Here is a 21,541-nt window from a genome sequence, read left to right as displayed (position 1 = left end):
GTTTGGTTAATGGTATCGTCCCAAGGTTAATTTCCTGGTCTGATCATTATACTAATGGTTATGTAAGATGTTAGCACTGGGGAAGCCTGGGGGGAGGGATATATGGAAATTCTCTGTACTATTTTTTGCAACTTTTTTCTGAGTCTAAAATTAGTTCAAAGCAGTTTAATTTTTTAAAAGAAAATCTCCAGTCTACACTGGGCTTTAGCTCCCTCCCAGGGTGCCTCAGTTCAGGTGTTTGCTGTGGGAGGTAGGTGTTTCTGGCTCAAGGGAGGGAGTGGGCAACCCTGAGGTGCTCAGTGCCCAGCCTGGAGTGGACCCCCAGTAACATCTGTGGAACAGAACTGAGAAAGAGCTGGCCCCAGGAGGAGCAGGTCGCGTTCAGAGGGCACGCGCTGCCAGAGGCGTTGGTCACCGGCATGGAGAACGGGCAGCGGCTGCGCCTGCTGGTCTGTGTTGTCGCCATGCGAACGCTTCAGAGGTGCATCAGCTCCAGGAACCACGGGGCAGGCTCAGCGGATGCTCTCCAGCACGAGCACAGGCCTGTGACTGGCCTGCCTTCTCCTGAGGCCTCCTGGAGTTTTGTGGAAGACTCCACCCCCACTGCTGCCCGGTTCCTTCTTGGCCCTGGCCCTGGCCCCGGCCCCCCCGGCTTTGCCTTGAGGCCCCACCTGTGTGTGTTTCTGGCTATACCAGGTGTGATGGCCCGGAGGGCTTCAGCCCCTGAAGGCCTGGGATGTTTTCCGGCTCCCCCAGAACCCTTCCAGGGAGGAGGGCCAGGGATCCCCTCTATGCCAAGGAAAGTTCTTGCTGCGCAATAGCCTGCTTGCTTTTGCAAGGCCTCGCCTAGTCTTCCTCTCCTGGCTCATCCTTGCTCCTTTCTCCCCAGAGCTTCCCTTACCTGGCTGTGGTCCTGCAGTGAGACCTTTCCAGCTCCACTGCTTTCTCCCAGGGGCATATTTGGATGTTGGAATGACTTCCCAGGTCCTGCGTATCAAGGCAGTGCTTTCACTCCTTTGAAAACTTCAGCTTTTACACGTCAGGCCTCTTGTATGTGGGGCGGTACTTGGAAACTCCTAGAGAGTGGGGCTGGAGCCTGGGAGTGGTGGTTAGGCCCTGGGTGAGGGGGCCTCAGTCTGGATTTGGGTCTGGGTGAGGAGAGGGGGCACCTTGATTTGTGCATCTCCCATGTGCCAGGCAGGTCTGTGAGTGACACAGGTGTGATAGGATGCCACCTGCCTGAAAGGGACTGCTCCCTGAGGAGAGGACTGTGAGGTGAGAGAGTGGCCCTGAGCTATCTGCAGTCCCAGAGTGGGGCAGGCACATGGGTCCCTCATCCATTTTGGACCCATCCTTCAACCCCTTCACAATTCTTAGTTCAAAGAACACTCTGTCCCCTTCCCATCAGTGGGTGCCTGGAGTCAAGGGTGGCTTTTAACCCAAATGTGATCCGTCGTCATGGAGCATTTGATTCCGTTCTGAGACTGCCCTGTTGGCCCCAGGCCCCTGTGTTGCTGAGCCTGTTGGCTCCCTCTGTGCACACAGATGACCCAGCACCCCGCCTTCCTTGGGAGCCTGCTGTGGGTAGCACACGAAGGCACCCTGCACATTCATACTCTAGATGCAGGCCAACCCAGTAACCAAATTCCATACTGATACGTAGACTGGCTTGGAAGAGCATTGGCAAGAATACCGAACAATTAGATGATTTTAAGACACGAGAATTCCTCTTGGGTTCAGGGCTATGTTTAGAACCAGAAGTTTTCTCTCTTGTTGGACTCCAGGCCGGAACTCTAAATTATAGGGCAAACAAGACTGTTGTATATCTAGTCCACAAATATGTGTGGTGGATTCAGTACCAGGTTTCTTTTGAGCTCTGATTTGAGAAAGCGGCCATGCCTTTTTCCACTTGAAGAGCTGGAGAGGAGGGTGAGCCCAAGTGAGCTCTGTCCTGTTTTCTGCTTTCCCTGCCAGCATCAGGTTTAGCAAACAGAGGCAGGCAGACGTAGACATAGACACCTATTAACTTTTCATGAGGGCAAATTGTCAAAGCCAAAGGCCTGAGGCAAAGACGATAAGAAACGTGTCCATGAAACTCTGTACCTTCACTTAGCAGACTGTGCAATGAGCAGTTGAATGAAAGATTAAGTTGAAAAGAGATTTAATCATGGTGCGTGTGTCTGTCCATTTCTTTCAGTTTTGTGCTCAGCCCTGCTTTAGAAACACAGTGACACACTTTAGTGTTCTAAGTGGGCGGTGGCCAGCCGGGCTGGGTCTATATGAGTTGGGTACCAGTGAGGCAGCCTAGATCTTGGGTCCAGGGAGAGACTACCTTCCTCTCCCTTTTGTGGCCCAGAGTCAAACCATGGATACTTTTGTCTATTAAAGTTTCCAGAACAGACTGAGCAGGGGGCAAGGTCCAGTGTTAGAGATTAAGAAAAAAGGAGAAATTTCCATCTTGAGCAGATGTTAATAATTGACCACCCACTTACCATAGCGGGGTGTTCTGTCACCTCGGCTCACAGCATCTCTATGGTAAATCTCCAGCCACTCCTGGCTGCTGGCTCCAGGTTTGCAGACCTTGCGTGTTCATGACTGTCAAAGTGCATAGGGACCCTGAAGTGCCTGGGGCCTAACATTCCATAGACCTGGCAGCCACTGCTTGGGAAATGCTTCCTGGGCACCTCTGCTGATAACCAGGGAGATTGAGGCTTTGGGAATTGAACTGCACTGAAATGTGAGTCCGCTTTGAGACTATAACCTCATCTTGAGTCTTCAGCCTGGGGTTTGCCCACTGGTAAAGTCCAATGGAGAGGTAGTGATTTTTCACCTTGAATACAGAGGGACTGTGATGGGTAATGTCAAGCGCGGTGTCATGATGGGCAGGTCGGACTTCCAAGAGCATTTCAGTTGTAACTGCATCTTTTTTTAAACTCAGACTTGCTTATTTATTTATTTTAAAGCTTATTTATTTTGAAAAAGAGAGAGAGAATCCCAAGGCGGCTCTGTGCTGGCAGCATGGACCCCAGTGCAGGGCTTGATCCCAAGAACTGTGAGATCATGACCTGAGCCAAAATCAGGCGTTGCCTGCTGTACTGACTGAGCCAGCCATGAGCTCCAGCATTCACCATTTTAAAAAGTGAACGCTCTAGGAGTTTGGACAAACACCTACAGTTATATAATCACCACCATGTTCAAGGTGCAGAATATTTCCATCACCCAAAAGTTCCTTTTTGTCACTTTATATCAATCCACTCCTTCCACCTCCAGCCCCAGGCAACCACTAATCTGCTTTCTGACACTACAGATTAGTTTGTGTTTTTCTGGATTTGATATAAATGGAATCATGTAGTTATATATTTTTTTTGGTCTGGTTTATTTTTCGCTCAGCCTAATTATTTTGAGATTCACACATGTTGTCCATGTATCAGTAGTTCATTTCTTTTTATTGCTGAGGAGTACTCCATTGAATGGATATACCACAGTTGGTCTGCCTGTTGGTGAACATTTAGGTCATTTTTAATTTTTGGCTTTTTACAAATAAAGCTGCTGTTAATTTTATGTGCTTACCTTTCTATAGACGTAATTTCCCTTTTTCTTGGGTACATACCTAGCTGTGAAATGGCTGGAGCATATAGATATATGTTTAGCCTGTCAAGTAATTTCAGACTGTTTTCCCAAGTGGTTGTACCATCTTACATTCTCCCCAGCGGTGTCTGAGTTTGAATTTCTCTACCTCTTCACCAGCATTTGGTATGTTCAGTCTTTTTAACTTTAGACTGTTCTAATAGGTGCATACTGCTATCTTACTGTGATTTTAATTTGCATTTTCCTGACGACTAATGATGTAGAGCATCTTTTTATATATTTGTTATTTTTATATGTTCTTTGGTGAAGTATCTGTTCACATCTCTGCTTATATTTTTTTGAATTAGGTTTTTTTCTCATTGGTTTTGACAGTTCTTATATATTCTTGATATGTGACTTTCCTCCCAGTTTGCAGTTTGCATTTTCATTTTCTTTTTTTTTTTAATTAATTTTTTTAATATTTATCTTGAGAGAGAGACAGAATGTGGGCAAGGGAGGGGCAGAGAGAGAGAGAGAGAGAGACAGAATCCAAAGCAGACTCCAGGCTCTGAGCTGTCAGCACAGAGCTTGACATGGGGCTCAAACCCATGAACCATGAGATCATGACCTGAGCCAAAGTCAGACATCCAACCAACTGAGCTACCCAGGTGCCCCTCTTTTTTTTTTTTTTTAAGTTTATTTATTTATTTTGAGAGACAGAGAGAGAGAGAGCATGGGGAAGGGGCAGAGAGAGGGAGACAGAATCCCAAGCAGGCCCCATGCAGGGAGCTTCTAGCCTGATGTGGGCTCAAACCCACGAATGATGAGACCATGACCTGAGCTGAAGTTGGACAGTTGACTGAGCCACCCAGACATCCCGTGTTTTCATTTTCTTAACTGTCTTTCAAAGAGTAGTTTTGAATTTTAATGAAGTTCATTTTATCAGTGGTTTCTTTTATGGGCCATTCTTCTGGTATCCTATTGAAAAAATCTTTGCCTAATCCAAGATTATAAAGATTTTCTCCTATGTTTTAGAAAAAAATATGCAAATATTATAGTTTTAGGTTTTACATGTAGGTCTGTGATCCATTTTGAGTTGCTTTTTGTATATGGTATGAAGTATGTAACAAAGTTCATTGTTTTTTTACATGTGGATATCCAGTTATCCCACAACTGTCTTTACTAAGTTGTTTGTGTAACTTTGTTAAAAATTAATTGACCAGATATCTGTGGGTGTGTTTGCAGACAGTATTACCATGCTGTCTTGATTGCTGTAGCTGTAGACTAAGTCTTGAAATCAGGTAATGTGAATCTTCTAAATTTCTTTTTCTATTTGGAATTGTTTTGGTTGCTTTATCTTTTCTTACAGATTTTAGAATCAGCTTCTTGATTTCTATAGTTGATTTCAGGGAGAATTGACTTCTTACCAACATTGAGTCTTCAGTATATGAACATGGTACTTCACTTATACTGTTCTTCTTTAATTTTACTCATTAGTCTATGGTAGTTTTCAGCATACAGATTTTGCCTGTGTGTTGTTAGATTTATATCTAAGCATTTTGTTGTGGGTTGAATGGTGGCCCCCACCAAAAGATATGCCTATGTCCTGACCCCCAGAACCTGCAAATGTGATTCTGTATGGGAAAATGTTCTTTGACAATGGAATTAAAATAAATTTTGAGATGAGATTTTCCTGAATTATTTGGTTGGACCTAAATCCAATGACAAGTGTCCTTATAAGAGATACACAGAGGGGTGCCTGGGTGGCTTAGTTGGTTAAGCGTCCGACTTTCGCTTAGGTCATGATCTCACAGTTCGTGGGTTCGAGCCCCGCGTCAGGCTCTGTGCTGACTGCCAGCTCAGAGCCTGGAGCCTGTTTCAGTCTGTGACTCCCTCTCTCTCTGACCCTCCCCTGCTCACGCTGTCTCTCTCTGTCTCCTAGAAATAAATAAACAAAAAAAACAAAAAAAAAAGAGATACACAGAGAGAAGAGAAGGCCATGTGAAGATGGAGGTAGAGACTGGAGTTATGCAGCCATAAACTAGGGAATCCTGGAGCCACCAGAAGCTGGAAGAGGCAAGAACAGATTCTCCCTTAGTGCCTCCAGAAGGAAGGGATCTTGTTGATACCTTAATTTTGAATTTCTCTTCTCTAAAACTCTGAGAGAATAAATTTTTGTTGTTTTAAGCCACCAAGTGTGACAATTTGTTATAACAGCCATAAGAATGTAATAACAAATTCCCTAAGGGGCACCTGGATGGCTCAATCAGTTAAGCATCCAACTCTTCATTTCAGTTCAGGTCATATCTCAACAGTTTGTGAGATCAAGCCCTGAGGTGGACTTTATGCTGACAGCTTGGGGCCTACTTGGGATCCTCTCTCTTCCCTCTCTCTCTGCTCCTCTCCCACTCATCCTCATGCTCTCTTTCTCTCTCTCTCAAAATAAATAAACTTTCTAAAAATTCATGATTTTTGGTGCTATTAGAAAGATAATGACCAAGGATTTTTGAAAATTAATGAAAGATGTCAAACCACAGATCCTAAAAGCTCAAAGAAAGGACAAGCAAGATGAATAAAAAACAGAAACAAAACCCTGCACAACTTATATTCAAGTTTTTGAAAATCAAACATTAAGAGAAAATCTTGAAAGTCAAAAGGAAAGAGACATTATATACAGAATGATCAAAGTTAAGAATCACAGATGAATTCTCATATGAAACTACACAATCCAGGAGACACTGAAGTAATTATCTGAAAATATTGAAAGAAAAAGCTGTCAATGTAGAATTCTGTCCTTAGCAAAAATATCTCTTAAAAATGAAAGAGAAATAGACTTTTTTTCAGACAAAAGCTGAAAGAATTCACTACCAGAAAATTTGGTCTATAAGAAATGTCTCTTTTCTTTCTCTTTTCCTTCTAGGGATTCCACTCATACATGTTAGACAATTTGATATTGTCTCGCAGTTTATATGGATGCTCTGTTCTGGTCTCCTCCCCCACCCCCCATTGTGTTTCAGTTTGAGGAATTGATCAATGTTTTAAGGATATTGATTTATTTCCCTCAGCTGAGCTGAGCCTACAAATAGCCTGTCAAAGCCATTCTTCATCTCTGTTACTGGGTTTCTTATTTCTAGCATTTCTATGGACTCTTTCTTGTAATTTCTACCTCTGGTGGAATTTCCAAACTGTTTATGTGTATTGTCCACATTTTCTAATACAGCCGTTAACATGTTAGTCATTGTTATTTTAAATTGTATGTCTGATAGTACCAACATTGAAGTCATCTGATTCTGCTGATTACTTTCTATCTGACAGTGCGGTTTTTTCCCTTGTCTTGTGTGTCTTGCTATTTTTTATTAAATGCTATACATCATGGTTAGGACTGTAAAGACAGAAGTAAATAGTTATCAGGAGTTGAGCTGAGTTTAGTGTTACTGTGTACTTAGGGTGAGGTCTGGATGTTGGGGGGTTTTTCTCAATGTTTCTGCTTCACCCCCCTGTTTTCAACCTTCCCTGGAGGCCTGTCCCTCAGAAGGCATCTATTTTCATGCTCTTACACCTCCCCTGGCAACAGGCTGCTGGTGGCAAGGTTGTTGGTGCTGGCTGACTTTGTTGCAGGTCTTCTCTGTTATCCTGGCCCCAGCTTTAGTCTTAGGCAGGTTCTGTATCCCTGGGTCTCAGAAGTAGGGCATTCTTAGCAATCCATCCCTTCCCTCAGCCATAGGAAGCCTGAATGATCTTGGCTCAGGGTGGTTTTCTTGCCTCTCCCCACCAAGGGCAGAGGGGTTTTATCTGTCTTTGCTCTTCTCCTAATAGCTTATGGGTTTTGTTCTATAGGGGAGAAGGGTCCTGTTAGGGTTTTGTGCCTTTTCTGTGTCAACTGCCTTCCTCTGGGTCTGTACCCTCAAGGATGGTTTTCTCCCATCTCCTACCCTGTCCCCAATCTTTTTCATGAATTCCCAGTGGAAGTCTGTGAAAAACTTGTGAGTGGGTGCAAACTCCCCTTGTGTCTGTGGCTCCCAGGGGTTCTTCACTCTCACCCTCTCTACATTCACCTCTAGCAGTTTGTTGCTTAACTCCGTTCTTCCTCCCACGTGTCTAGCACCCAGTGTCCCTTCCTCCCATGCTTTGCCAGAGGTGAGCTGATGTTCACTTCCTGTTTTCCTTAGATGAGTCCACTTTTCCTTAGATTTCAGGCTAGCTATTTGCTTTCTGACTTCAGTTCTCTGATTTAACAAAGTTATGATTCTTTTAGATTGTTGGCGTTTTTCTTGTAAGGATGCAGTTAATGTTTTACCCAAGATTCTACATCCTAGACAGAGGCTCCTTATCCGTATCTGTATCTTGAAGTGTGAGTTCCTGGTGGCCTGTGATAGGCTGGCAGCAGAAGAAACTGAGACAACCCACTGTGAGAGCCCAGGATCCCACACCAGGGTGGAGTGAGAGGGGACACCTACAGACCCCAAGTGATATTTCCACAGAGTTAAATAGATTTGTCTATCCTGAGTTTTCACCTTTTTTAAAAAATATTTTTTAATGGTTTTATTTTTGAGAGAGAGAGAGCATGCAATTAGGGGAGGAGCAGAAAGAGAAGGAAAGAGAGAATCTCAAGCAGGCTCCATGCTGTCTGTGCAGAGCCCAGCGCAGGGCTCTATTTCACAAACCTCGAGCTGAGCTGAAATCAAGAGTTGGACGCTTAACCAAGTGAGTCACTCCACTTAGGTGCCCCCCCCTTTTAATGTTCATGTATTTATTTTGAGAGAGAGAGTAGAAGCGGGGGAGGAACAGAGAGAGGGCGAGAAAAGAGAATCCCTAGCAGGCTCCAGCACTGTCAGCATAGAGCCCAATGCGAGGCTCGATCCCACAAACCAAACCATGAGATCATGACCTGAGTTGATGTTAAGAGTTGGATGCTTAACCTACTAAGCCACCCAAACACCCCACTTTTTTTTCTTTTGTTGTTTAGATGTTTATATTTGGGGTGCCCGGGTGGCTCAGTCAGTTGAGTGGCTGACTTGATTTCGGCTCAAGTTATGATCCTAGGGTTGTGGGATCAATCCCTGTGTCAGGCTCCTCACTGAGTGTGAAAACTGCTTAAGATTCTCTGTCTCTGTCTCTCTCTCTCTCTCTCTGTCTCTCCCCCCCCCCCCCACCTTTGCCCCTCTCCCCCACTGGCACAGTCTCTCCCTCTCTCTCTAAAATAAAAAATAATAATAAATAATAAGGTGTTTATATTTGGCAAAAGTGAAAGATGACATCTTGGTGTAGCTCTGCAGGTGTGTACGTGTGGTCTGATGTGACTTTACTTATGCGTGCTGTACCTGCGAACCACCAGGCAGGGCCCCGGGACCCTTTGATGTTGAATGGGCAAAGCACTGATAGGATTTTTCTCCTTCAATGTTGCTGCAGTTATTTCGTCACTGTCATTACTCACGGCCCTGGCACGTGTGTCCCTTCCCACTCTTGTTCGTCATCTTATCTCTTGCTTATTGCGTGTTTGCCATGCTCCGGGAAATGCCACATCTCCAGGGTGCTGGAGTGTAGGTGAGTGGCTGTGATGCTGTGTCAGGTGGGGCTGCTGGCCCTTTGCCTTGGGAAAGTTTCATTACACAGGAATGTCACCATGGTGGGCTTGGCCCTTTGAGGCGTCCAGTGTGTATGGAGAGCCTGCTCTGTGCCGGGCAGGCATTCCAGGGCAGGCGGGTGGGGGAATGATGTAAAAAGTGTTTAACACAGGATGTAAGAGAATCTGGGCCCATGGAAGCAAAACTGCAGGCTCTGTCACCTGTCAGAAGCTGCCTGTCAGGGAACTGCCTGTACTTTGGGTTCTGATCCCAGCTCTGTCGTTTCCTGGGTGACTTTGAGCAAGATTTGAACTTCCCTGAACCTGCTTCCCTATCTGAAAAATAAGGTCAAGGGCCACCTGGGTGGCTCAGTCAGTTAAGCGTCCGACTCTTGATTTCGGTTTAGGTCATGATCTCACGGTTTGTGGGTTTAAGCCCCACACTGGCCTCCATGCTGCCAGCTTGGAGCCTGCTAGGGATTTTCTCTCTCCCCACTCCCCCCCACTCTCAAAAATAAATAAATAAACTTAAGAAAAAGAAAAGTAAGGTTAATAATACCTGCTGTGAAGGGCCCCTGTAAGGATTAAGTGAAGTGACACATGGTAGGTAACAGGTAGACAGCAGTGACCGCCATCTTTATACGTTGGCCTAGTGGTGTGTTAAGTGTCTGTTCTCAAAAGCAGACAAGGAAGTAGAAAAGGGCTATGTCCTGGTGGACAAGGACCAAATAGTGTGGCCAGAGGAGTAGCCTGGGGTGGGCAGGATCCTGGACCTCGTGAGTGAGGCTTGAGGCTGGGAATCTTCCAACAGTCACTTTCTTTCTGAGCCTCAGTCTCCTTGATTGTAAAATGGACGCAGCCTGTGAAAGCTTGGAGTAGGTGGGAAAACTTATAGTGGCTCCTGCTTCCCTTTCCTCCCAAGCGTCCCTGGCTTGGCCCACGGCTGCTGTCCTCAGTGCACTTTGGGAGCTGGCTCAGTTTGGGCTCAGAAGGAGGGTTCCTGTTGCGAGTCAGTGGTGCTCACCCCTCCTCCCCCCACACCCCCTCATCACTGGGCATCCAGAGACTCGGCTCAGCACTGTCAGTTTCTGGGCCGTTTTTCAGAAACACTCAGAATTTCCATTCCGTCCTTCCCAGGCAGCAGGCAGCGCCCGTCTGACCACTCCTCAAGGATGCTGCTGGCTGTCGGGACAGAGGGCTTGGCTCCCACCCTCCTCCTCGTGGCCTTTCCTGAGGGAGCCACAGGGAACTCACTGTCCAAAGGAAGAGTGTGCATGTCCGAAAGGTGGGGGTCCTTTGGAAGTAGTGGGCACAGGGCTGTGGCCACTTGTCAAGAAAGGCCCGCTGGTGATTTCAGATAAGTGCCTTTCACAGCCCAGCCCTTTGAGGGGCAGGCCCAATCATCACCCCCATCTCGTGGATGAGGAAGTGGAGGCCCAGAGAGGCTGAGCTTCTTGCCCAGGGCCACCTTGCGGGTGAGTGGAGGAGCTTGATGTCAGCCCCACCTATGTCTGGGGGCTGCTGCCGTGAGGAAGAGACTGGTCAAACTTTCTGAAATGTTTCCTTTTCGGATGGACTTCTGGATAGGTGTTAGGATCTAAATTGTGTGCCCGTCTGTCAATAACTAGTGCTGTGGTTGAACCGCCCCTTGTAGTTCTTATATGAAACAAGACGCCCATCAGCAGTAACCATCAGGAAACTTTGAAAAAATAAAGGTTTATTACTTACAGGACCTAGGAATAGCACACATGAGGCCAGACGGCGTGGTGGAGGGTGGAGGGTAGAGAGGATGGGTGTGCATAGACCTGGGGTTCTACTTTTATTGGGGTTGAGAGTAGGGGCTGGGAGTTTTAAGGGCTTACTATTGGTATTTGAAACTTAAGAGTGGGAATTTAAGAAAAAACAAGTGGCCCAATGGTCAGTTATCAAAATCTGCCAAGATCTCTAAGACAAAGGAGCCTCTGTGGTGGGAGGTGGCCTGGCTCTTTATCTAGTCGTGTGCTGCCAGTGTGTTTATTCAAGATAGCACTCTTCCAGCGGATGCCTCTTTGAAGTGGATGCCTGAGCGATCAAGCTGAAGTCAAGCACTCGCCTTACAAAAGAGAAGAAAAAAACAAACAACAAAAAAACCAAACCTATAACTGTCAGGACTTTCACTGGTGAAGGGCATTGATTCCTAGAGGCCTGGAGCCCCAGCGCTGGTGGACTAGGGTCTTACATAATGACTGTGGCACTACAGCAGACATGCCCACAGTGGGCTTACGCCCATGGCACTGTTCCTTTTTTCAAGAGTGTCTCACATTCAAGTTCTCTGTTACCTCCAAAGCCTGTATTTTCCCAGGTTCAAATGGACATGCACTAGAGAGTTTGTTATTTCTGAGATTGGAACGCTTTCCTAACAAAGGAAGATATGCAGTAGGGTCCACATGCTAAACTGCCCGCCTTGGCTGGGTGGGAATCCTCTCCTGGGGTGATACTTTTCAAGGACTCTGATGCCCACTCAGGTGAGCATGTCCAGAGCAGGTCATCTCTTTAGGGCTCAGCCACTGTGGGTTCATCCAAGAGATAAGCAGACTCAGAAATGGAAGCTAGTGCTGGTGGCAGGTATGCAGGCAGTCTTTTTGGGACCAGACATTAGGCCGGTGTGTAGGCATCCTAGGTGAACCCAGTCATAACCAGTATACTACTCCACTGGCCATAGCATTGGGGGTTGGAGGGGTGCCGGGTGGAGTAACCTCTCTGTGGGATCTGGGTGGTTGACAAACTTTGAACTCAGTAATGTCCTAGATTCAGAAGGGAGAGGGGTGATGAGTGTGGGCAGGAGAAAGAGGGACACAGACGCCTGGATGGGCAGCCAGCGGGCCCTGTGGGCAGGCCGGCATTGGTTCATCCCCCTCATGTGTCCTGGCCCTTGAGATGCAGTGGCTGGGGTGGGGCACAAGGGTGTGGGAGCACAGGGGAGCTTCTGATCAGGAGTTCAGGGTTGCAGGGGTGCCTGGGGGTTAAGCGGCCGACCTGGGCTCAGGCCATGATCTCACAGTTCATGGGTTCAAGCCCCATGTCAGGCTTTGTGCTGACAGCTCAGAGCCTGGAGCCTGCTTCAAATTCTGTGTCTCCCTCTCTCTCTGACCTTCCCCTGCTCACACTCTGTATCTCTCTCTCTCTCAAAAAACTAAATAAACATTAAAAAAAAAAAAAGATTTAAAAAAAAGGAGTTCAGGGTTGCAAAATGAGTAGAGGACAGGATGCTGGGGGCATGGGAAAGTAAGGGTGGATGAGGGGCCTTCCCAATAGGGAAGACCTTGGAAGTTGGGCGAGAGGGTGCAGAAGCAGAAGGGGAACTGTGAAAGGAGATAGGCGAGGTGCCTTGTCAAGGGTCTTGAATTTTCTACCAAAGGCAGCGGAGAGCCCTGGAGGACTAGCAAAGTCAGGGAGTGAGGTGGTGACATTTGAGATGTCTTTTAGTGCTGTTAGTGAGGTCATGGTTTAAAGCCCTGAGCCCTAAGTATGGCTGCATTTATGGGTTACTGGTGCTTTTGGACCAGGCCAAGAGTGTGAGCCTCACCAAGTACGTTGTGTCCGCAAAGGAATTAGAATCTCCAAAACCAAACTGGAGCATCTGCTGACTGTGTCCTTGGAAATCCCACCCTGCTGAACACGTGTGCAGCGCTTCCTAGGCTAGGAGAACCATTCATCCATGTGTAGACTGGTGCCTGAATTTGGGGGGACTCATGGGGGACTGAGATGAGTCCCCATAGGAAATCACTATGCTCAGTGGTTGCAGAGGTTAGGACGGCTTCTGCATTTGGGAGCGGAAGGATCTTACACAGAAACACTGATTCCTCACATTCTCGGAAGGAACCCCGTCTAAAGAGCCCAGGGTGCCTGTCCTGTGGATTCCGACTCCCACCAGCCATCTGGCCAGGATGTTCACACAGCATGCCTATTTTCCCAGGGGATGTGCACTAGGACGGATTGGAACATCCCCCCCAGTGCGAGGCTCTCCCCGCACGGGGGGTGGGAAATTGGCATTGAGCTGACCAGGAAGAGGGGTGGCTTCAGAGCCAGGCTGGACTTTGGGGTCTCTGGACTCTGAGATGCCTGCTGGAGAGTGTGGGCGGTACAAAGAGCCAGCAGCTGGCCTGGCCTCCCTGATGGCCCCCAGGAGCCAGCGGAGGGCGCTCACTGGCCCACCACACGTCGGTCCCAAACCCCTCTGGCCCTCACTGCCAAATGCTCTGATTGCGGTCCTCACTCAGCCTCTGCTCAGAAAGGAAGTCCTGGAAGGGGGCATGGGGCCTGGATGTGGGAGTACAACCTCACTGTGTTTCTCACCAGTATTTGGAACTCATTTTCTCTAGTTTACTGGTGGTTTTTTACTTAATCCTTCGGAGGGGCTCCTTTCTCTGTGTTTCTTTAAGCACTGAATGAGGACTGAAGGGCTCCCTTTCTTTTCGTTGTCTTTAGCCAGAAGTGGATTTTCCTGTCCCTCCAGGCAGAGGCAGGAGTCAGGAGTCGGTGCAGAGCCAGCCCCAAGAGCCCACCAGCATGCCCCAGACGCTGACCAGCACGCTGGAGCACATCGTGGGCCAGCTGGACGTCCTCACCCAGGTAGGCCGTGACGCGCGTGCATCCCCCCCATCTGCACTTGGCCTGGCATTTGGACCATTTGAAGTTGGCCAGCAAATGCTGGATTTTTAAAAAACATAATCATAATAAACCTACTTTCCAAGCCAAATTAATAAAGTGCAGTGCCTGCCCTGAGATCCTGGATCTCAGAACAATCCAAGCCCCGGCCAGGCCACTGGACCCTAAAATCAGCCATGCTGGATCCTGCCAGGGTGTACCCTCCCGGGGCTGGCCAGGGCTGCAACAGAGCTCTGAAAGAAACACTGTCCATCGCCAGGTGGGCACCCGGGGACGTGCCAGGGAACCGTAAGCGTGAGTCAAGGCGTCTCGGAGCCCAGGCTCTGGGTTCGAGCTGGCACTGCTCCTTATCCTCTGAGCAACCTTGGCGAAATCCCTTCAGCAATCCAAGCCTTGGCGTGCTCCTGTGTGATGTGCAGTGGCCGTGAACTCCATGTCCCACATTTGTGGTTGGGATTAAAGGAGATGAATCTGTGGGTAGTGTTTTGCTCATGCCTGGCTCTAGGTGGATGCTCAGTAAATATTACTGAGCATTATAATAAATTATATTGAGCATTATATTGTGGTGCTGACCACTGCCATCAAGATGAACATGGGCCACGGCCTCTGGAGCATACGTCCTAATATAGAATTATAGTGCAGCAGTTTCCGTGAGAGCAAAATGCCCGGGGAAGAGGTGGCAGCCAGCACCGTGGGCGTAAGAGCGGCCCTGGCAGAGGGAGCAGCCTGCCTGCAGGACTGGAGGGGGCCACGGGCATATTCAGGAAGTGGACAAAAGGCCCAGCTTGGCTGACTTGGGACATATAGGTGGTGGTGGTGGCGAGGCCAAGGCAGGATCCTCAGACCCCTTCTCCACCTGGGCTGTGGGTGCAGACCACCTTCTTCTGTGCCAGCTCACGGGTAGAGTAGGGCTGTGGAAAGAAGCAAAGGACACTTGAGTCTCTGACGGGAATGGAGCTGAAGTGGCGTGGTGTCCTTTCCCTCCCTCTGGATCTGGGGCCAAGTAAGAAAAGCTCTTCTCCATCATGTCACATGGTCCACGGTGTGTCCCAGCATCCCGGCTGGTGCTGCACACCTTGGGCCCAGTGAAGGAAGGACATTTGAAGGGAAAGGTCAGACATCAGTGGCTGGGAGCTGGGGGACTGTGGGCACATCATACAGACATTTTGGAAAGCCTGTTCACCCTTAAGGAGAAGGCACGTGCTAGGAGAGAGGTATGAGCAGTGTGCACATCCCCCACCTCAGATGCGTCAGAAACTGCCAGGCCCGCCTCATGTTCTTCACAGCCTTGTCAAGTGAGAGATCAGGGGAGGTGGAATCCATTAGAACTTTATAGGATAAAATTGGAAATTAAGTCTGAGAAGATGGTTAAAAATAGCTTCATTGGATCACTTCATTGGAGTGTAGCACTGAAAGCATTTCCCATCGCTGTATTTCAGGAGTGCACATGGGAGGTTCTGTTATGTGTTAGCAGTTCAGCGTGTGATCATAACTTTGTAAGAAACTGGCATCACGGAGAATAATGAAGGCTCTCTTGTGGCCTGGGCCGCTGGCCCACGGTCTGGATGGCTCTGGGGCACCCTTGTCCTACCTCGCACTGTCCAGCCCCATGGCAGATCCAAACAGCACTCCGCCCCAACCAGATGCCAGGCCCATCAGCCAGTCACCTGCTTTGCCAAACAGTGTGCATTCCTGAATGCCACCAAGTGAGACATGTTCCTGAAGGACTTGACACATCCTGAGGAAACTTGGGTTCCACAGATAAAGCCCCCAGTTGAGGCCTCAGCCCATATTCAAAGCAGTAAGAGGTGCATTTGTGCTAATTTGATGCTATCTTTGAGCTTGGGCACTGGTTTTTCCAGGCCTACCTCCTCTCCTGGATTTGGGGCTCTAGCTGAGGTATCCTAGCCACAGCCAGAGCTGTCCCCAGTGGCGCTGGGAGTTCCCTCCTCTTCTGACTAGCCTGGCCGTGGGCAGTCTCCTCTCTGGAGGCTCTCCTGAGGCCTAGAGCCAGGTAACTCCGCTGTATATAGCTACCTATGCAGGTCACTCAGCAGGCTCTGAGCCTCCTTGGTCTGTGGGTATTGGCCTCACGTGCTGCCTCCTCAATGAGTGCTCCTCACCATCCCGATGTGCCTCTCTGCTCTGGAGAGGTGCCGTCAACCACCCCAATCCCGGCTCCTACTTCAGAGTCGGCTGAATCATGCTGTTCTCCTCTACCTCACCCCTTCGCTGCCCCTCCTCTCCCCCACAAGGAAGTCTACTTCAAAGAGGCTTCTGAGAGGCAGACTGCCTTCCGGGTCCTTTGGTCCTCCATCCTGCAGAACATCCTCCAGGGAAGTACTGTGGGGGCTGCAGTGACTGGGGGTGTTTGCCTAGTGAGTCACAGAGCCTCCAGCCCCTGGGTGACACGAGCAGGACGCCCTGTTACGGAAGCCCCCTGTCCTCGGAGCCTAGCCTCCTGCTAAGTAGGCTGGTGTGGCCCAGGGATCGAGTCCCCCTCTCTGGGATTTCGTAGCCCGTTGACACCAGTGTGAAGGCCCAGGACCCCAGGGCCCAGAGGTTGGGCAGCTGAGTGTGCCCATGGAAAGATGTGACTCAGCTTGTTTGGGTGCAGATCTCAGTAACCTTGGGCAAGGTATTTAACCTCTGTGCCTCAGTTTCTAAGTCTGGAACACAGAATGATAATAGTACCCACTTCGTGGGCCTCTTGTAAGGATTAGATGCATCAGCTTGAGTGAGGCTCTTTGAGCAGTGCCATATGCTGCCCCTTTACATTATTCAAGGCCTGGCAGGGGTTGCGGGGGGATCACAGTGGCACCAGAAATAGCTCTCCCAATTTCCTACTACCTCCCTGCCCAGGAGAGCCATTCCTCAGCCTCACAGTGGGGGTGGCGAGTTCCCTTTAATCCTTGAGCCCTTTCTGTGTCTGAGGCCAGTGAGTGAGCTGGGTGGCTTCTCTCCCAGGCCAAAAGGCCTGTCATCCCAAGGAAAGCAAACTGTCCATAGGGCATGTGCAGCATCCAAAATACAGCCCTTTGACTCCCAGTTTGGGGTTGTACTGTTTTTTGTTTTGTTTTGTTTTACCTTTTAAAAAATATTTATTTTTGAGAGAGAGAGAGAGAGAGATTGCATGCACAAGCTGGGGAGGGGCAGAAAGAGAGGGAGACAGGATCTGAAGTGGCCTCTGCACCGACTGCAGAGAGCCTGACTCTCTGGGCTCGAACCCATGAACTGTGAGATCATCACCTGAGCTGAATTCAGAAGCTTAACTGACTGAGCCACCCAGGTGGCCCTTTACCATTTTATTTCTTTAGGAACACCTTTTCTATAAAATAAATACATTGTCTTTTCAAAAATGTACCCATTTGGGGCGATAACTTTGGAACATGTTGCAAGGGTCCACAGGTCTTTGTCCATCTCTGGAGTGGTATGCTCTCTGGACTGGCCTGGTCTGGCAGGTCTTCCTATGGTGTGTTTTAGATGGGAGGTCTACAGAGTGTGGAGATCACGTCCTCATTGTCATCTTCCTCCCCTGCTGTCTATCTGAGACCTACAACTTTCTAAGGGCTGGTCCTCATGGCCCTCATGTCATCCTCCCACCTGGTGCCCAGCAGCCGGTATCACGCCGGGTGCGGATTGGGTGAGAGTAACTGCTTGTGCCTGGGCCAGGCCCCAGGGGTCACTCAGCCTGGGGCTTCTCCGGGATGCTGGGTGATCCCGAGCTCAACCCGCTGTAGGCTGGGGCTTCCCACCTTCCCCTGCTAGACAGTTTTGGTGTAGTCAGGGATGGCTTCATCAAGGAGTCCCTCTGTAAGTCAAACTTGATCTTCCTGGAAGTTAAGGCAAGACGTTCTTGCTTTGTGATCACAGAGCTGGGCAACCCTTTGGTCCCTGGCCAGAGAGTACACCCCTTGCCATGGCCCTTCTTTATAGAGGAGACACCCCTCTTTATTCCTGTGAAGTTGCTTTTGGGGGCTTTGCGGATTCCTTCACTGAGGAATCCCCTCCTGGGGACCCTGATCCCAGCTGGATGCCATATTCTGAACAGCCGGGGTCTCTCTGACCTTATACACCCCTACCAGCTCGGGAGCAGAGTGAGCCACCTGCCCATCAGCCTGGACATACCTGCCCTCCTGAATTTGAGGACCAACCCCACCATTCATCACCTGGGTGACTTGAGGCAGGTGACATTGCTCCACAGAGCCTTAGTTTCCTCCCTTATAAAGGGGACAGTCAAGCCAGCTCGTGTCCTCTGAGCACTGTTGTGAAGCTCCTGGTTAGCTAGGCCGGCACCAGCCATTTCATGAAGCACAGCACGAAGTCGATGTACTCCCAGGAGAATGTGGGAAAGCACCAGGGAGGCCAGGTGACACAGGAGTGCCAGGAGTGGACATTCCACAGGCCTCTGCACCTGTTGGACTTGAGTCCCAGGAATGCTCTTGAGCTGCCAGTGAGACTCTAGGGGTCCTGGTAGGTGCTAGGACAAGAGGGAGAAAAAGGAGAGATCTCTCCCCAGGTCCAGGAAGGGGAGCCCAAGAGGTGACAGGGAACTGGGGTGCCCAGGGGCTGGTGAAAATCAGAGATGGTTCATGGGGCCCATTAGATGGGAGCCTTGAACCCAGGCACTAGGCCAAGACCAGGAGTCAGAAGCCCCAGCTGCTCTGGCCCAACTTTGCCTGTTTCCATCTGTGTGAATCTGAGTGAGCCTTAGGCTTACTCTATACAGGGGAGCCTTTAGGCACTGCCCATCCACCTGTCCCATGGGTCAGCATCTCACATGGGGCCAGGACTTCCCTCAGGGCCTTCTTTTCATGAGTCGCCTTTATATCTCCCTTCCCTGGAGGAAGGACTCCAGGGTGGGCCCTGTGGCTGCCAGGCCTGTCTGCTTGGTGATGGACATTCAGCATGTATCCAGACAGAGGCCCTGACCTTTCCCCTCATGTTTTTGTGGGGGTGTGTCGGGTGACCTAGGGGACCCTTTCACAGATGCTGGAAAACTCACCAGTGAGCAGGGAGAGGCTGCTTTCCACAACTAGCCCTGCTGCATGAGCTCACCTCCCGCGTTGGCTCCCTTCGCTTCCTTTGCGGACTCGTGAGTGACAGAGGTTTGGGTGGTGTCTGAGAGTTGCAGAGTCCCTCAGTCTTCCTCAAGGGCAAGGGGTGGGGCGCAGAGGCGTGGACCATGCCCAGGAGCTGGGGAGGCTGCAGCAAGGGGCCCTGGCCCAACAAGCGGCTTGGTGGTTTTGCCTCAGAAGCCCACAGCAGAGTTATTTTCGACTCCAGTTTCACATCTTGCTGCTTTTTAAAAATACCAAGCCATGAAAATTCCTGCTCCAACTATGTTTTTTTATGGCACCCGTGCTTCAGGCTGGCCACAGCGATGCTGTGATGTCACGTTTGGGTTCCTGTGACTCACCAGGGGCTGCTGGGCTCCGGGACCAGAACATGCATGCAGTGGGAAGCAGGGAGTCTGGGTCCCTGACATTTGAGTTTGTGAAATATCCAGGTTGTTGTAGCTCCGCAGACCTAACTCAACAAGGCTAAGGACTTTTTCTGTGTGCTTTGGGGAATTGGATAGAATGTCCTGTTTGTTTTGAGACATCCTGACTCCTCCCCCCCCAAACCCCACAGTCCTGGGGGTTCCCTATTTGATGTGCCGCCTGTGTGAGGTGCCTTGTTTCATGCTGGTAGGGAAGGCGGGAACGCTGGGCCTGCCCTCGGCGTGGGCCGAGTTGCCTGACCGCTCTCTGGGACTCTCCTCAGTGCTCCTCTTCCCTGGGCAGGCCAGCTGTTCGTGCAAACTCACTCCAGGTTTTAAAGCAGTTCTGCCTTTTTAGCTGGGGGCCAGCCCTCTCAGGTGCGCCCAGACTGAATTTGTTGGGAAGGTATAGAGTGAAAGGCACCCTGCCCAGCCGCTCCCTGCCTCCCGGTCAGGATCCCTGTTTATAGGGTGTGTGTAGCTCCTCATCACTCGCACACACTCACATGGGCAGTGGCATGGGGTGGTGGTTTCTACAAAAGTGAGCCCACTCCCCACATCAGCACATCTGGCCACCTGGCCTGCATAGTGCAGTGGGTGTCTAGCTGTCCTCCTCCGTATAGACATTCAAGAATTACCCTTGGGCCAAAGTCAAGTTCAGAACAGCCTGAACTCCCGCCACTTGGGGTTTGGAGACACGAGACTTGTTTTTCTTCTGTCAAGAAGCTGCTTCCTGGGGACAGGACACTCTCTGGTCTGTGTCAGAAGCATACTTGGGGTCTGACTCTAGCCACTTGCAGAGGGGCTGGGCCTTGGCCCTTTCCTAACCCTGTTGCTCTTTTTTGGCAATTCATCCACAGGCTCCCATGGCTAGCAGCCCGCAAAGACAGGACAGGCTCAAGCTCCATCTTCTCTGCCATCTGTAGTTGTGGTAAAAAGCACCCCTCCGCAGAGAAGCTGAAGATGGAAGGCCCCCGCCCACCAGATGGGCCTGGGATGGCTGCGGTTACCTCTAGGGCCTGGGAATGTTCACAGTCTTCCGAGATTTCTCCTGTGAGGCCCTGGCAGGCCTGGGGCCAGGGGAGGGGCATGGGGGCAGGAGTGGGATAAGAAGGTTCATGCAGGGACATCTCATTCAGACTGACTCTGGGATTACTCTAGAGGAGGGAAGGAAGATATGGACCCCCAGGTGGTTTGCTCTCTCTCCTCTGTGGACCCACAGCCATCCAAGGAAGGGTTAAGTACAGGCCACAAGAAGGGGCCTGTGAGTATTCTGGTTGTAAAAGGCAGTCCCAAGTAGGCCTTCATGACTCTGTGATGAACCAAGTCGCAGCTGACCTTGTGGCCATTTGGCACTCTCCCGCCACTAGAGCAGCATCAGGGAAAACTATAGTCAGGTCTGCCACTTCCTTCCACCCGCCCTGTGGAGGGCCCTCTCCCTGGGTGGAGGAGAAAAAAGCAGAAAGAAGCTTTAAACTGAGTGGGACATGCCTTTTGGGAGAGCGGTTTCATGTCCCCCTTTCTGATCTGGGCCCGGCTGGTGGCTTTAGCAAACCATCCAAGATGAGAGGCTAGGTTTCCTCCATGGATCGCTGGCTCCTTAGCAGGGCAGGGGGAGCCCCTGAGCCTTTCTTCCCTGGGGTGGTCCTGTTTGGCCAGGGCTATAGCCTGACTTGCCAGGCTGTCCTGAGGCCTCCAGCAAGCTACCTGACAGTCTCTCTGACTTGGGATGATTGTGTTTTATTAAGTTGTGGTAAATTAACTAACACTTTGGATTATGGATTATTAGGAAAGGCAACCTCTGAAGAAATGGAATGTAGGAGGTGAACAAAGCCAAGGTTCACAGCCCATGCTCAGCCCTGCTTGGACTCACCCCGGAGTCAGAGTACAGCACAGGCGCTGGGTGAGCAGTGACTGGCCTCCTGCACCTTAGGGCCTGTCCCTGGCAGACCCTTGCCTCCCTGGTGGCCTGCCCAGGGCTGACAAAGAGATGAGCTTGGACTCAGGCCAGTCTGGGCAAGGTATACAGCTCAGAACTTTTGTCCTGGTGTGGGTAGCACCCCCTGGGTCCCAGGAGCATTTGGTTTTATGGATAGTGGTGAGTGGATCTACTTTTTATAGCTTCTCTTTTGGGGGTAAGCAGTAATATGGAAAAGCCTGTGTTCATTTAAAAGGAGTTGCTCTAAAGCCACAAGGAAGGTAAATTAGCCAAGATTCTTTAATCCCATGGCTAATTCACCAATAGAAAATAGTGTTTCATGTACTTCCCGAAGAGAGCTAAT

The 21,541-nt window shown here is 49.8% G+C and overlaps 1 protein-coding gene across 2 annotated transcripts in view; it reads left to right on the top strand.

The window, feature by feature from the left end:
• The window catches only part of POC1A (POC1 centriolar protein A), a 71,015-nt gene that overhangs the window by 38,794 nt on the left and 10,680 nt on the right, over window positions 1-21,541 (top strand). For both annotated transcript variants that reach the window (XM_039243723.1, XM_039243724.1), the window contains exon 10: window positions 13,598-13,741. In XM_039243723.1, coding sequence (XP_039099654.1) covers window positions 13,598-13,741 — 144 coding nt within the window. The remainder of the gene's footprint in view (window positions 1-13,597; window positions 13,742-21,541) is intronic.

Source organism: Hyaena hyaena, unplaced genomic scaffold (assembly GCF_003009895.1).
Source record: "Hyaena hyaena isolate Hyena2069 unplaced genomic scaffold, ASM300989v1 scaffold_231, whole genome shotgun sequence".
Classification (NCBI taxonomy): domain Eukaryota; kingdom Metazoa; phylum Chordata; class Mammalia; order Carnivora; family Hyaenidae; genus Hyaena; species Hyaena hyaena.
Note: the sequence above shows the minus strand (reverse complement) of the source record. Positions and strands in the feature narration are given on the sequence as shown.